The 17,300-nt window shown below is 43.5% G+C and overlaps 2 protein-coding genes across 2 annotated transcripts in view; one reads left to right on the forward strand and one right to left on the reverse strand.

The window, feature by feature from the left end:
- ORC3 (origin recognition complex subunit 3) overlaps positions 1-12,058 on the reverse strand; it is a 60,508-nt gene extending 48,450 nt beyond the window's left edge. Inside the window, exons 1-4 of the mRNA XM_018554358.1 lie at positions 12,020-12,058; positions 11,048-11,082; positions 4,066-4,120; positions 1,556-1,653 (exon numbers count right to left, since the gene is read on the reverse strand). Of these exons, the coding sequence (XP_018409860.1) occupies positions 1,556-1,653; positions 4,066-4,120; positions 11,048-11,071 (177 nt within the window). The 5' untranslated portion in view covers positions 11,072-11,082; positions 12,020-12,058. The remainder of the gene's footprint in view (positions 1-1,555; positions 1,654-4,065; positions 4,121-11,047; positions 11,083-12,019) is intronic.
- A 185-nt stretch (positions 12,059-12,243) lies between these two features.
- RARS2 (arginyl-tRNA synthetase 2, mitochondrial) overlaps positions 12,244-17,300 on the forward strand; it is a 28,560-nt gene continuing 23,503 nt past the window's right edge. The window contains 3 exon segments of the mRNA XM_018554364.1: positions 12,244-12,279; positions 14,505-14,578; positions 15,724-15,820. Of these exon segments, the coding sequence (XP_018409866.1) occupies positions 12,244-12,279; positions 14,505-14,578; positions 15,724-15,820 (207 nt within the window).

Below are 17,300 nucleotides of genomic sequence, written 5' to 3' on the forward strand. Positions count from 1 at the left end.
TTGCATGCAGTTTTGATGCATTTCCATACATTCCAGACCAGAGGAAAAAATTAGGCACGCAGTATTTTTTTTGTCTAGACCAGAACGGACTGCGCTGGTGTGAACAGAGCCCAGAAATACCATAGGGATACATTGGAATGCTTTTTTGGTCCAGGAACAAACTGTTCTGGTCTTGACATGATCTGGACATGGTGTGAACAAGCCCTAAGGCCTCGTGTACACCATCCTCAGTGCATTCCGGCCCGATTGTAGCCGGAACGCACTGGATCGCATTGCAGCCAGCTCACCATGTTGTGGGGCGGGAGGGGGCGTGGCGGTGCCGTGAATCACCGCCACGCCCACGCAGCCTCGCACTCCAGCCGCAATGTGATTGGCCGTAGGGGAACACGTACCATATCAATGCCTGCGTTCCGTTCCAGTCAGAAAGGATAGTGCTTGCAGCATTTTTTCTGACTGGACCCCCGGCATTGATGTGCCTTGCGTTCCCATGCGGCCAGAGGGCGTGGCTACTGCGCCATTCACTTCAATGGACCTCTATGCCCCCTGCCGCCCCACAAGAAAGTGAGCCGGCAGCAATGTGATCTAATGTGTTCTGGCTAGAATCGTGCCTGGTGTTAACAGGCCCTTAGGGTACGTTGCAGATGCAGTGCGTTCCAGTCCGATTCTGGCCGGAACGCACTGCATCGCGGCCGGCTCACTTTTTGTCGGGCAGGAGGGGGCGTGGCGGGCTATTGAAGTGAATGGCACCGTAGCCATGCCCTCCAACCGCAATGTGATCGCCCGCACGCGATCACAAGGCACATTGTGCCTGCGGTCCGATCAAAATAGTGCTTACAGCAATTTGATCGCACCGGACCGCAGGCACAATGTGCCTTGTGATCGCGTGCGGGCGATCACATTGCGGTTGGAGGGCATGGCTACGGTGCCATTCACTTCAATAGCCCGCCACGCCCCCTCCTGCCCGACAAAAAGTGAGCCGGCCGCAATGCGATGCAGTGCGTTCTGGCCAGAATCGGGCCGGAACGCACTGCATCTGGTGTGAACGCACCCTTAAGGTAGATTGCATCTCCGAAACGTCACTAAGTGACAAGCTCTCCACAATCTTTCATCCCTAAAATGGCAATACACAAAAGTAGAGAAGGTTGTCATTCCATACACTAAAGGAAGAGTGTACTTTGATGAAGCTCAACTAACATGGGAGTTAGGAACAATATCACCTGTTCAAAATAACCTGAAATGTTCAGATGAAAGTTATTTTGACTGCAGCAAAAAAAAAAAGGAAGAATGGATTTTTAGTGTGCTCAACCAACTTCTTTGCATTTAATAAAACAAAATACAGACAGCTCCTACATCCCTTACCTGTCCCCACAGTTATATTTACTTCTACTTTTTTAGAAAAACTTTCCAGTGGTTTCTTAACACTGACAAAGTATGCTGCTTTTCATATTCTTACAAGAGAAAGCTTTTACCACACTTTCAAAAAGGTCAAAAAAAAAGTCAAGGGTTTATCAAGAGCACACCTAATGCACTTAAAGTAATAATGAATCCCACTGACCTCTGTCTGTAATTTCATCTGCTTCCATAGCAACTGGCAGCTCTCAAAACGCTTTCTGCCATCTTCTGAATCCTTAAGACCTTCATTAAAATAGTCAGCTGGAAGTAAAAAGAAGCAATTAAATTTAAGACTCACATAAGAGACATGTTACATTTAGAGTTGCAGAAAAGCCAATCACGTCTACAACAAAATATGTATTTACAAATTCAAAAACAGTAAGGATGCATGTGTTTTTGCAAAGAAACACATAAATAAAAATATGAAATATTCATGTTAAGTGACCATGCACTATTAGATACACTTGCTCAATAAATAGGCAATCGACCTTCAATGGGGCGAATCTTCCTCCCTCAAGATGCCTAACTGATCTACTTTCATTTCCTGTGATCTGATCTGCAGTTAGACAGTTTTCAGGGGATCTCCCTAGCCTTTATGTGGAGCTGATTACTAGTTCTGGCTGGCTGCAAAGTGCAGTCCGCTCAGCAACTTGAAGCTGAAAATGAAACCCACTATTCTGTTGAAAAAGCAAGCTAACGGTCTTTCCTGCCGTAGCAAGGTATTGGCGTTCTAAAAGTTAATGTCTGGGTACAAATATGGCCAAAGCAAAATGAATGTCTAAAGAAAGTTAAAGTAGTATTAAACACTTACACTTTTTTTAAATAATGAATCCAGATCAAATAAATATACATTGCCCAGCAAGGGTTTTTTTTTAATGTTTGCCCAATCACTTACAGTCATCATGTTTCCAAACAGCCGACTCTAACTCTCTCAGCTTGAATTCCCTGAACTTTCTGTCTTGTACACGATCAAAAGGGACAGAGCTACTAGCTTGGAGAAGGGAGCAAATGAGTGGCTTTCCCTGCTGTGCCTGTGTGTTTGTAAAGACGCACACAGACTACTAGCACACACAAGGGTAGCTCCATAGGACCCTGCAATGGAAAGGAACCACCCTTAAAAGGGAAGCCTGAGACTGTGCTCAGGGGGCAAGCTAATTCTGCACTATGCTAAAACTTTTAAATATCAAGAAGCAGTATCCATTGTAAGCAACTTAATCAGCATTTGAAATAGCTTCCAAACAATTTGACTTTAATTTGACTTTAATTGTTTTCTAAAACTGCTACGAAACTGAAGAATTCATAAAAACGATTCCACTGCTTTAGTGAGAGAGAAAAAATTGCAAACTGGATCTAACTAGGACAAAAACCAGAAGGCCTAGATGCACAGCTGCAAGAAAAATATGTACATTTGAGAAACAGATGCCTTTAGGTTCTCATTTGGCTGCTTTCTAAAGTCCAACCCAGGCTAAATTTCTTTTAACACATTTCTCCCACATGTGTGATAAAAAGCAGCTCAGGATACAATATTCACCTTCAATATGGAGCTGCCCTCCACGGCGCTCTTCTTTCACTACAAGATTCCTCAGTCTTCCAGGATAAATGAAGATCAGCATCACTATACCTGGAAGACTTACAGGGTTATTCACTAAAGGGTGAAGTGTTTGGAGAAGGCAGGAAAGTGAGCTGAATTGGTGAATTTTTCCCAATCATCTATCTTGGCCTAGATTGGTCACTTCTCCTGCCTTCTCCAAACGCTTCACCCTTTTGTGAATAACCCCATGGCATGGGCCCACTCCCTGAAGGGGTGTAAGAAGGGTGCCCTGCATGCACTGTGTAATGCTGCACGGAACAGCTTTGCAAAGAATTGTCCACTGCCGGATAAAGTGGACCCTGACAGGTCTGAAGACTTTGGAAAAAGTAGAGCATAAAAATGAAACAGCATGAAACAGGCAGAGTTTTCAAGAAAAAAAAACCATATCTAAAACTGACAGATGAAATGAACGGGTTAAAATGTGCATAAGAACACATATATTGGACAGAGCATGACTGAAAAAAGGAGGATATGGACGGAAGAGTCTAACTTTGAGGTATTTTACCAAGGTGGAGCTCATATTAGAGACATACATCAAACAAAGCAAGCTGGTGAGTGCTTGGAATAATGAACCACAATTACAAAATCATGCCATCCCCTGTGGTCAGAGCTGGATTGGTACAAGTTTCATCATATAGCAAAACAATAATACAGAGCATACACAGGAAGCTGGAGTTCTGTTTTTGATGGACCTGGCTGATAGTCAAGCTCCTTGGGGAAAAGCTTCACTATAAGGTCAGACAAAAATGCCCTACAAGCCAGTCACACCTCTGAGAATAGCGTTGCTTGAAATTTCCCCTAAATATCTTCAAAAACTGACAGCTAGTATGCCAAAGGTCCATAAGGCAGTTATTGCTGCAAATTGAGGATTCTGGTGACTAAAACTGTTCTATGAAATATAATAAAATGTCATGACATTGTCAATGTATTAACTACAATTTCTGATCAGGTTAATGCTATTGTGGTGATTAAAAAGATTATCTGCTATAAAAAAAAAAAACATTTGTAAGCTAGCTTGATATATGAAGCTTCTATATTTTTGTATGGACCGGAATAATCTAAATTTTACACATTACATTTACCTTCTGTAAGAGAAACCTTTTTCTTCTTTGCACTTGGTTTAAACACAAAGCAGCCCTGAAATAACAAATATTCAAATCATAAATCTCACACCCAAGTACAGCACACTAGTAAATCACAGACAGAGGAAACCTGACATAGAGCAGACTAAAGGTGCCCATACACCTTACGACTATCGCAAGACTTTTGTCTTGCGATGGTCGTAAGCTTATTAAAAGCTCGTACGATTTGCCCATCTTGGACGGGCAGATCGTACTTGCGATCATCGAAAGCCCGCCCCGCTGACTGATGACCGCAGTGAGGGGCGGGCTTCCGATCACTGCAAACGGGCAGTGTGCGCGTGCGCACACCGGAGCGTTCGGCAGTTGTCGAACAAGCAGGCCACTTGTTCGACGGAAGACGTGCGACCGTACAGTAGAAACGGTTGCACGCCTTCCATACACTGTACGATTATCGTACGATCGCGGGATTTCCTGCGATTCTCGTACGATAATCGTACAGTGTATGGGCACCTAAACACTGACCAGCCATAACATTATAACCACTGAGAGGTGAAGTGAATAAAATTGATTATTTCATTACAATGGCACCTAGAAGTGGGTGGGATCCATTAGACAGCAAGTGAACATTTTATCCTTGAAGTTGATGTGTTGGAAGCATAAAAAATGGGCAAACATAATGATATGAGCGACTTTGACAAGGGCCAAATTGTGATGGCTAGATGACCGGGTCAGAGCAACTTCAAAACTGCACCTCTTGTGTAATGTTACCAGTCTACAGTGGTCATGGCCTACCAAAAGCGGTCCAAGAAAGGAAAACCAGCGACAGGGTCATGGGCGTCCAAAGCATAATGATGCACATTGGGAGCGAAGGCTGACCCGTGTAGTCCCATCCAATTGAAGAGCTACTGTAGCTCAAATTGCTGAAAGAAAGGTGTCTGAACACAGTGCATTGCAGTCTGTTGCATATAGGGCTGCGCAGCCTCAGACCAGTCAGGGTGCCCATGCTGATCCATGTCCACCGCCAAAAGCGACTACAATGGGCACGTGAGCATCAGACCTGGACCAGAGAAATGGAAGAAGGTGGCTTGGTTTGATAAATCAGGTTTTCGTTTACATAATGTGGATGGTCAGGTGCATATGTGTCACTTCCCTGGGGAAGAAATGGCAACAGGATGCACTATGGGAAGAAGGCAAGCAGAAGCAGTTTGATGCTTTGGGCAATGTTCTGCTGGGAAACCTTGGGTCCTGCCATTCATGTGGATGTTACTTTGACACATACCACCTACCTAAACATGATTGCGGACCAGTGGCCTGTTTAGCAGGATAATGCGCCCTGCTACACTGCAAAAATGGTTCAAGAATGGTTTGAGGAACGCAACAAATTCAAGGTGTTGCCTTGTCCTCCAAATTCAATCGAGTATCTGCGAGATGTGCTGGAAAAAACAGTTCTGATCCTTGAAGGCCCCAACTTACAACTTACAGGACCTTAACCCCCTTTCACTAAAAATCATATCAGCATGCAGCTCTGCATGCTGATTTAAAATCATCTTACATTCAATAGTTAAACAAACTTGTTTTTCATTCATCTACTTCCTGGTCCACTCCTGACACAAATGATGTAATGTTCCAAAGCATTGCATCCTGGGAAAGTTACACCAGCAGTGCATTGCTGGGAAATCTCATCTGTAATCTCATGAGCTCTCAGGGAAAGGCATTTTCCTCCGAGATGACGTGCATGGTCACATGTCTTACTCACATGTGCCAGAGTTCCAGGAAGTAAAGGAAGCGCTAGTAGCCTGCTCTTAGTTAACATGGCCACTGTCCGAAGACTGGGGAAGAAAAGAGAAATAAGGTATGCAAAGAATAAAAAGCATGCAATTATCTAGAAGTATGTGTTTGTAGATTGTCATCACTAAACATTTCTAAAGGTGAGTTTGTTGTAGTTTGAAGATATGGGTAAAAATGCTCTTTAAAGGATCTGATACTGACGGCTTGGTGCCAGATACCACAGCATACCTTCAGAGGTCTAGTGGAGTCCATACCTTGATGGATCAGGGCTGTTTTGGCAGCAAAAGGGGGACCTACTCAGTATTGGGTAGGGGGGTCATAATGTTGTGGCTGATCGGTGTAGTTTTGGTCAATTCACACAATAAAATGTTCTGACCAATATATTATTTAATCATTTCATGAACATAAACAACATAGCGTGCATGTTGTAAATGCTTTGTATGACAAAACCTTCACTAAAAACTGAAAAAAATATTTTTACAATAAAATAATTAAAAAACAGGCTTTATTTGGCATGTGTGACATAACCCTATAGTCTCAGGTTTCTTGATTAATTTGTTCCTGCAAGTGAAACTGCTCCACTTCAAGAAGAACTAGCAAAAGTGTGCCTGTTCCTTGAATGGGCTGAATACAGCAGGGTGTGCCACTGCAGTGGTGACGATTGTTACAGTGATGGCAAGCACAGAAATGGTTACTGGTGCAGTGGAGTGGGGTGTGTGGGAGAGATGGTAATAGTAGGCGGGGCGGTAGGTATAAGGCACAGTGATTAGAATGGGGGTTGGTGTACAGGTGTGGTTCAAGGGGATGAGGATGGGGATGGGGATCAGCTGAGGTGGAGAGAGTGGGTGGGGGGGTTGGCTTTGAGTTAAGGTGTGGTGAAGCTTTAGCCATGGTGGCGAGATGGGGGTTGCAGGCACTGTGGCAATTGGGGGGGTGTTGGGTACTGGTGGTGAGGGGAGGGGGTTTGCAGGCATGGTAGTGAGTGTTGCCTCCACTGAGGATGCACATACCTGGCGCATGTGTGACAGTAGCACAATGTTAAAATCGCTACACTACACCTAAAGCAGACCCAGCATTCAGTTATAGTACTGCTGATCTCCTTTAACCTGCATTGATCTCCACAGATACTGACAATCAGCTACCAACAAAGAAAGTCTCCCATCACTATCAACGTATTTACAGCTTATTCATTTCAAATAATCCACTAAAGAGAGAACTGCAAATAAGGGATTAGTGATGCGAGACTTCCTGTGCCAGGAGACGATTTCTGAGATGTGGTGAAATCCCTGCAGGATAGAGGACATCAGCAGCAATGCTACTAAATCCAGTTCTGGGTCCTGCTGTATGTAGAACCCCACAGACTTCTATGGGTTCTGTGCACACACAAGCAGTGGGAAAGAGAGGACAGGCCAGCTGCAGGTAAACATTGAAGGGAGTGCCGGTGGAGTAGGGGGAGAGTGGGTTAGATCAGCACAGTGGGGGAGACAGGTGAGGAAATGCTCAGAAATTCTGTTTGAAAGTTTTTTTCGACCATTTAAAATCAGTCATAATCATAGACAATTATATATGTGTTATTTCCCAAATATTGTATGACAGGTAGGACGCCAATCTTATCTCTGCGTCCTGGGCACAGATGAACAGTATCTTGCCCCCTTAGCTTGGCTCTATTGGTCAGTCACTCTGCCAGTGTCTCGGGCACAGCTTCTGCCACTCACTGGTTGACAGGCAATCATACCACATGAGTTGGGACAAGGCCTGCAGTGTACTGGATGGGAAGTGATACAATGCAATGTATGTGTTACACAATACAATGGCCCTCTGCTCTCTGTGTCACTCACATCTAACAGTTTTAGCTGTAATGAGCATCTATTATCCCACCCCTTCTAACTAAACCCCCTTGAACCTGTGAGATGGGGCACAGTCAGATAAACCTCAAAGCAGGGTTGTGAGTAACCCAGTACCCCCAGCAAGCTGCACTCTGATATTTCATCTCTCTGCCATCCAGAATCCATACCACTGCACTCCAACACCAAAGACAATGCACCTTTCTTCCAGCCAGCAGTAACCCCCTGTCACTGCATAATTCACCACTGCTCCCTCTGTCCCTGCTAACCCCGTCACTGACCAACCTTCCCCCTTGTCAGAGACAGGCAGAGAGCAGGCAAGGGTGAGCCCGAGTCTCTGGTGTCTCTACGTTTGTCTCTGCCCACTTACTCCTTCATCTGCTGAATTCACCTCTACCCCAGTGCAGGCTGTGGATGCAGAGACTCAAAAGATATACTTTAACCACCAGGAGATCTGGGAGAGGACCCTCAAAACTGTGAGTCTCCTGATTTTCCAGAGTGAATTGACAGCTATATGCTTGGCAACTATGCTTCTCAGTGGTGTGGAAATGTAAAAAAAAACTACTTGTCCAAGGACTAAAGCGGGGGCTGAATCTACTTGTCCCTCATGAAAATCTACTTGTCCCAATACAAAAAAATTGTTTTAATCAAAACTAGGGATGCACCGATATAGATTTTTGGGTATTGAGCACAAGCAATGATTCTGTTTGCCCGGGAAGCCTGCTCCATGCCACCAGGAAGCTGGGCAGCAGGTAATTAATTACCTGCTACCCAGCTTCCTGATTGCCAGGAAAGCTGACTCCAGGTTGTTCGGCCGGGCTTGATCGTTATTGGCCAGGAAACCGGCTTCCCAGCCAATCAGCATCGAGCCAGCCAATCAGGAAACCGGGCGGTGAATAATGGCCTGATTGGCCGGGAAGCCGGCTTCCCAGCCAATCAGGAAACTGGGGTGGGTCATTAGTTGCTGCACCGCTTTCTGATTGCATGGGAAGCTGGCTCCATGTTCCCCTACGGCACTGCCGGTCAGAGGAAATCTTCCGCTGACCAGAAGTTCCAGTATTGGGGAAGGTATCGGAGCATTTGGGCGAGTAGAAGTACTTGCCCAAATATTCTGTATTGGTGCATCCCTAATCAAAACTGTATTTGACTGTGCTAAATAGTGCTTCTCATTGGTCAGCGTGCAATTTGTCAGCAAAATTCAAAGCGTAGGGCTGGACTGTACAGGCGGAGGGTAAGGACTGTTCACCGAAAAGTAGGTATAGCCGGGGGGAAGGGGGGGGTGGTTTCAGATTTGATTGGGTAATTCCATTTTCCTATATTACTTGGGAAAGTGAGCATGCTCTTTAAAAGAGGACTATAAGATGAGTGATTTTCACTCGTCCTCATAGTTCGAGCCGGCGTGTGACAATAAAACTTTTACAGGTCGGCTCTATAGATCAGGAAGTGAGCCAACACATACCGTCCCTCGCTCACTTCTTGATCCTGTCCCTGCAGAAAGCCGTAACTGTCACTCACGGCTCCCTGCAGGGATTCTCCCCGCTCCGATCCTGCAGCACTGACTGGAGGAACGAACGGGGGAGGGGGCGGGTACAGCTGGCTCTGCCTCTAGATAGGCAGAGCCAGCTGTCAATCATGCAGCTGGGTGGATCTCGACAGTAATGTCAGGATCCGTGTGGGCTGCTGCGGTCTCAGTATATAGAGAGCTGTAGCTCACGGTATACTGAGCTTTGGGTCACGGGAGGATGCTAGTTTATGTCCTCCCGTGACCCTTAAGAGAACTATGGGGAAAAACACTGACCCCATAGTTCACCTTTAATGCACATTGTGCGTGAAGGAGAGTGCTTTTTTTTTTTATTTGCATGCAGATGACGGTGGCAGCAGGGTTGGTTTTAAAAAAAGTTTGACTTTATCATTAATTTTATTCCTATCACATAGGGATTAAAAACTCCTATGTGATAGTTTGGAGGTGACAGGTTCTCTCTATGAACTGATGTTCTGTGCAGTTCCTGACGGCTGAGGCAGGTGGCGCTGTGATTACAGCGCCACGGTCTCAGTGATTACACAGAGCAGACGAAGAACGTCCATTCTTCGGGCTCTATGGTGAGCTCGTGTGCCGTGGTCACGGCGGCGGTGACCGGACACAATAGCCGCCAATCCTTTCATACAAGTGATCTAATTAGATCACTTGTATAAAAACGAGCGGCGGCCACACGCTGTACATTTAGCTCTGCTTGTCCGAAGCAGGGCTAAATGTAAAAAAAAACTACTCGCCAGGCGCACCGAAACTGCATGATCCCGGGCGTCAGGCGATGGGAATTCCACACCCCTGCTTCTACATAGGAGGCACATACTTTTGTGCTGAGAACAGGGAAGCCAAACATTGAGATGTTATTATAAACCTGCCCACCGCCTCCATTACTATGGCAGTCTTCCAATATGGCAGTCGCCATGCAGAATTCTAAGATCCAGTTTTTTTTTTACTATTAAGGCAGCACCGCTATTTATCACTCCTCCCACCTAAACTACTGAACCTTCTATATTACTATTTGTAGGGATGTTCAGATACCAGTGCCAAGACTTGGCATTTTTACAAGAACTTTCAGAGTTGCAGAGGTTGCAGCTGGGACCTGGCTCTGGCGCTCCACCACTGTCCTGAAATCATTAGTCTGTATTGTTTTAGAAAAACTGTCACATGACAATAAACAAAAATGTATCAGTACTTGTGTCTGTGAGTACTTGGACAGGTATCCATACTTGTACTTGAAAAAATGGTATCGGTGCTTCCCTTATATATATATATATACACATTTATAAAATAAAAATCATACATTAAAACAGGGATGCACAAATCCCAGAAGCCCAGTAGCCAATGCGCCTTAAAAATGACAGCTGCGTCCTAACTTTTGAATTTTTCTCTAGTCTAGTCCTGGAGCTGGAAACGTATCAGTACTTGTACCACGTATGGTACTTGGTATCTGAACATCCCTAATTATTTGTAATATGCAATATCTATATCAGCCCATAACGACATGGAAAACGAAAAACATTTCCTGTATTCTGCTTTTGCAAGACGTATAGGATTATTAATATGTAGTGCTCTACAAACATACATATGCTATCCATATGGAAAGTAAAACCAAGCAATTTACATTTTACTTAAATCACATTGGTACCTAATAGGACCAGCAAGTATGGTGGATGGGGACATACTGGGCAACCCCTTGGGGGTCTAGTTGTAAAAAACTTTACAACTTCTGCAGTCAAGGTTAAAATAGTTAACAAAATTCCACAAAAGCAAATATGTTTTTTTATAAAAACGTGGCAATAGTACATTTAACATTTCAACTTACCTTGGAAACCGATGATGTGGTCATGTTTCAGACACCTAAAAAGATAGCGCAAACGTGAATACTTTATTTAAAACAAACATGAGTACTTTATTCACAACAAACATGAATACTTTGTTCACAACAAAAACAACTCACAGCTTCACCAGAGCAGTTTTTAGCTTTTTCAGGAAGTCAGTCATAAAAGTATGTCTACGTGCACATTTTATTTTTGTACTTGTGGTTTAGCTGCCCTGTCCTCTATTTAGACCTCGTTCGCACCAGGGCGGTTTTGTTACGCGGATCTCTCCGCGCTGTAGCGCATACAAATACACGTACAAATATGCCTGTCGCTTGAAATAGTCCCAGCTTCTTTTGTCGCTCTGATCAGCTCGTTTTGCTCCATTGAATTCAATGTAAACACGCTGATTATCTTGTTTTTGCGTGATTCTGCACATTTTTTATGCATGTTTCAGCAGCTGAGCCTGCTTCTCATTGGACAACTGAAAACGAGCTTCAAAAACACACTGACATATAAACAGTATATGCCATTAATACACCCTGAAACGCTGTTGCGCTAGTGTGAATGGGGGCTTAATGTCTGTTCAATGAACCCTATGGAGAAGCAGCTGAACAATTATTATAAGGAATAAAGTTCATACATTTTGAACACTGATGTCACACAATGCACACAGGCAAGCAGCCCTTATTTAACACATGAGTAGTACTCAAAAGTCTTTATTTAGCATGTGAGCAGCCTCGGACAGTACAGCATTTTCTATAGTAAGGGTGCCCATTGCAATGCCCCCTTCCTTGGGTGATTGTGCCACCTCTACGGGCATACAATAAGAAACCCGCCGCATTCTGGAAAGTTTGTCAGTCAAGTCTTCATACACTAGCACACAGAATCTATCTCCCGGGGCACGTCCACACAACACTGTGTCCAGTCCATAGACATAGCAGTTCCATCACACACAGAGCACTATAAACACTCACCGCCCGCCACACTGTCACACTTCCCTCCGGAGAGGTCAGAGCGGAGAGGGAGGCTGCGATTGGCGGAGAGCGTCTTCCGGGGGAGGGGCTGTGCGGGTCACTGGCTTCCCACGTGCCGCTTCCTACTTGTCCTTCGTTCACCTGCGTGCTCAGTGACCTGATGCTTGTCTTCTCTAGTGAGATCCTGACACTGGGTCATACAGCGCACACCGGACAAGGGGGGCATGGCTTGTCTCTTCAGGAGGGCAATAGCAGAGCAGGTAGGAGATGTGTCCTTCCTCCTGTGTTTACTGTCCTGCAGAAACTAATGCATCCACATATACATTGACTGGGGGAAGGAATTCCTGCTCTTGTTGCCCATGTCGACCAGTCAGATTCCAGGTGTCATTTTTCAGGAGGACCTGAGACGATGTGGTTGGTTGCTATGGGCAACAAGAGCAGTTTTTCCTTCTGCCAGTCTTTGTTATTTTGACCGAAAATGTTTCTGGTTGCAACAGTAAGAGTGCCAGCTGCATGTTCTTATTGTAGCACCATCATTGTCAGTGGTGCTGTACTAGATCTCAGGTACAATGAAGGGGTAAGCAAAACCAGTCAGTATGTAGAAAGGCTTCTGATCAGGTGAAAAAAAAAAAAAAAACAGATCAGTTTTCCATTGAAAAACGTGTGTCGTTGAACGTTTTTATCGTCCAATGTATTGACTGTTAACATGTCATATCACACATCAAGATACAGCCACTATACCCATTGCACTCAGAACCGCTGTTCCATCAATCAGAAGTGGGTGCACGGTTGTCGATGGATGGCATGAATATATAGACACCAGTAAGTGACTATAGATTGGGGTAGGTCTATAGTCACTTGCTGGTGTGTATATATTCATGATTTTTTTCACTTGCATTTGCAACACTTGTTTGCCTGATGAAGGGAATCCTGTGTGACCCCGAAACGTTGCAGAGTGTATTTTGCTATGCAACATGTACGTTAATAAATAGACGTACTTGATTTGCTAGGCAAAGGTGTGGATCTAGCCAATTCAAACTGTTGCTGGGCATACTGGCATTGCGTTATGGCAGACCATTCATTTCCAAGGCCCCTTTACACTTGTGCATGTGTTAGTTTAGGTGCATTGAGGTCAGATGCGTTAAAGCAGCTCATTCATTTGGGATGTCAGCGCACCTCAATGCATGAAAAACTGTAACGGCGCCATTCTCAACAAGGCAGCACACCACAGTGCATGCTATGTATGTTGTGGTGCACTACTGTGTTGGTAGCTTCTGTATGTGTGCAATAGGGTGCCATCCGTGGCACAATAACAAACATTAACATGGGTTCCTGTAACAGACGTTGTCACAAAGTGGATCCAGCCTGAGTTGGCTGCCAACACACTGCAATGTATGTTTTAACAAGCATGCACCATTGTTTAAAATGCAGTGTACAGCATCCCACAGATAGGTCTGTAGGATGCTGTACATAGATGGGTCATAGCTATGAGTTATGGTGTGTTGCGTAGGTGAATGCTTAATTCTTTGGGTTGCTGCAATCTACACATCTCAAAGGGCCCTTAGTGTTTAGCAAAACATATACTTCAATAACAGGATACAGTAGGAGTGGGAGCCATGCACATAAGAGTTTACAAGTCTATGGCACTTACATGGTTAGGGCACAATTATTTTCATAGTTGAGAAATTAATTTAAAGTGCAGCACCCGAAAACATTTGCCTGCAAAAATCCTGTGGAAAAATCTACTTTTTTCTGAAAGTCTATGTTGTGCAATTGTAGATACTTTCCCTACCCCACATGACAACTTTCTGTCCTGACCATTGGTCTCCCAGCCCCTGTGACTGCACACTGCTTGCTACATTGTGGAAGGCTAAGGCAAATCTGTAGTTTTGCCCTCTACTTAGAAGTATTAGGATTTTCAATGCAGGCAATGGGCACTGAAGGGTGTCGCATACTATATATGGAAATAACATTTAAAGTGACACTAAGTTAAATCGTAAATGCATTCAAGTACCCTATTAACAAAAATGTATCCTTTTTGTGTATCACTGGGCTGTAGATCCTCAAATCATCTCTGAATTGGTGCTGACACTGTCCTTTCTTCTGGAGGGTGGCTACTTACTAAAAACTAAACATGAGATTGTAGTCCATCATGGGAGTGAGCTTGGAGCGGTGGCTACTTAACAACACACACAGGGACCATGGGGAACATAAGTAGCCACCCTCCAGAAGGAAGGACAGTGTCAGCACCAATTCAGAGATGATTTGATGATCTAAAGCCGAAGGATACACAAATAAGATGCACTGTTCTTAATGGGTAAGGTACTTGAATGCATTTTTAAGATATAACTCCTGAGTTTAGTTTCACTTTACAAAAAATTATGTCAAATGAGGGTTTTGCTTTGTTCTCACAACCTGCAATAAAATAATAGTTTCAGAAAGATAATTGTGGTACTGCCATAAATAATAATTATTTTTTTTACAGGTTTCTCAAGTTCTAGGGTTGCCAGCAGAAAAATTGATCCCATGTATTCATGCAATTCCAGTCCACAGAAAACAGTAAGACATTATTTATTTTTTCTTCTTTTTACCTGGCTTATCTCACTGAATAGAACGTGGTGTATTTATCTACCCCATTTATATAAAATGCAGATCATTTTAATTCACCTTTCCTAATAATGTACTGGTGGCTTGATTTTAATCATTAATAGTACTTTTTTTTTCCCCCTCAGTTTGGAGTTATTGAGGTGTATGTTAAAGCAAATCTGTTGCAAAAAAACAAAAACAAAACTTCTTCAGTCTTTTTTCGAGCTACATCCTCCTAAAAACCTTCAACATCCAACACTTGCTGGTATTTCAGATGCCTACAACCCCATGCTGTGCTGTGTGACTGCACCAGCTGGCCGCTACGTCAATAGTGTGGCTCTGCAGGATCCCCATAGTGACAAGACCAGCAGGTGGAACTACAGCATGCAGCAGGGAGACATCAGTGTCTAACATACCCGCAAGCAGTGGATGTTGAAGACATCATATGCAACAAGCAATTAATATTTTGCAGTTTTAGAAATAAATTCTTAGAGGACTGCTTTTAGAATATAAATATTAAAGGTTTCTTTGGCCACCTATTTTAAAGGCAGCAAAGACCCTCACAGTGCAACAATAATGTATAGAAAAATGGACTGGTAGTGAAGGGGTCACGTGAGCTGCAATTTGTCTTGTGATCCCTGAATTGTGTTTTGTTTTGTTTTTTTAACAACTTGAGCACCGACCTGTAGATACCCCTTCACTACCAGTCCATTTTTTTCGGTTTTTAATGCTGTGATAGTTTGACTGACAATTATTCATGCAACGCTCTACCCAAAATGAATTTTGTAACAATTTTTTTAGAAAGATGGAGCCTTCTTTTGGTGGTACTTAACTGCTGGGTTTTTTATTTTTTACTGCAGAAAGGAAAAAATACCAACAATTTTTGAGGAAAAAAAACTTTCCTTTAAATTAAAACATCACTCCAGAAATAGAGGTCAACATCCCCAGCATTTTTATTTTACAATATAGCAGTGGTTAAATAAATGATGTAGCTCTTAAGAAACACAGGGGATTGTGCATTTCATATTCAATGAAAGCATTATTTAACATTAAAGCTACCATAATATTCAGTAAATTTAAAGACTGACAATTTCCTTTTTTTTTTTCTTCATCTCCAGAGACTCACCTGATTTTCAGCTTTATGTCAATTCTCTGTCAGTAGACAACTTCGATGGAGCATCTCACAACGAAAATGCACAAAAGCTTGCATCTAAGGTACTGGCATGATATTTGTATATTATTACTTACTCAACAAGATTTTTTTTTTTGTACTAAGCATGTCACCAGGAATTTCTTTTTCTAAAATGGTCTTTGTGAAAAACTTCTGAGAAATGTCTGTAGGTTTGAAGGCCTTTTTTGCCACATCTCAGGTCTGCGTTTGTGGCTCAGCGATAAGAAAGACTCTTAGCAAAAATACAAGGGAAATTGTCAAGAAAGGAACTGCAATTGACTAAAAAGAATGTGAAAACTCCTATAGTTTGCAAGAATGCACTTGGGTGTCTCTTAGGACTTTTAGAAGAATACATAAACATTACAACTTTTAACATGAACTGCTGGTGGCACATAGGGACAGATTGAGAAAACAATGCTTAATTCTTCTGTGCTTCCAAATGCTCTGTCATTTGGAAAAAATGCTTTGCAGTAATAAAGTGTACACATCTAAAGCCTTGGTTCTCAACTGGTGGGTCGTGACCCAAAAGTGGGTCGCGACCCCGTGTTCAGTGGGTCGCTTCAGCCTCCCCCTAGAGCAGCACTGTCAGTTCTCACACCAAGCAGCCATTTGAATATGCTGCCCAGAGTTGAGTGTCAGCTTGAGGTGGGTTTGGATGGGGCTAGGGCCGCGAAGGAGCTCCATCCATACGTGCATTGCTTACAGCTCCCTAATGTGTCCTGTAGAGATACCTGGACCACAGTGATGTCACATTCTGGCTCCCGTCACCTCTACAAGGCGTGCAAGGGAGCTGTCCAAGCAATGAACATATGGATGGAACTCTGTCACAGCACAGAAGCCCATACTGGACCCCGGCTGAGGATCCACTCCAGTTCTCGTAAGGCAAGGAGACTGGGAGGATCTAAAAAAACAAAATTTGTATGTCAGTGTTTTTGAGGGCCCATTCACACTAAATGCACAGGCACATAATCGCCCCCACTACGCGTGCTGTTGTGGGAAGTGTGTTGCATTGCCATTCATTTGAATGGTACCCCCAAACGCACCTCCCACCCACAGTTTGATCGCCCGCACCGGAACGCGAGGTACCACAATGCAGTGCAACTTGGATCACGTCTTTATGACAAAGGACAAATGCGGGCCCTGAGGTTACATGGGTTGAGAATCACTGATCTAGAGGTTCCTGAATATATGTGCAGCAGCCACTAAGACCCGGCCATTCTGACAAGTAAAGTTCTACACTAAGTGGTAACTTCCTACACTTGGCATAAGCAGCAGGAAAAACCATAATTTTTATATATAAAAGAAGCCTTCAAATGTCGAAAATGGAAAGTGCTTAAACCTTCGGGTTATACTTATGCCTTCAGAAGGATTGATCCCTAGCAAAAAAAGAAAAAAAAATGTAGGTCATCCAAAGATAACCTCTCGCACAACCAGCATGGCTTATTTTTTTTATTTTGCCAGTGTTCTAGGAGGATGGCAGTTTTTTTTTTTTTTTTTTTTTTTTTTTTTATATTTGTGTTTTTT

This window comes from Nanorana parkeri, unplaced genomic scaffold (assembly GCF_000935625.1).
Source record: "Nanorana parkeri isolate BGI_ZX_2015 unplaced genomic scaffold, ASM93562v1 scaffold154, whole genome shotgun sequence".
NCBI lineage: Eukaryota > Metazoa > Chordata > Amphibia > Anura > Dicroglossidae > Nanorana > Nanorana parkeri.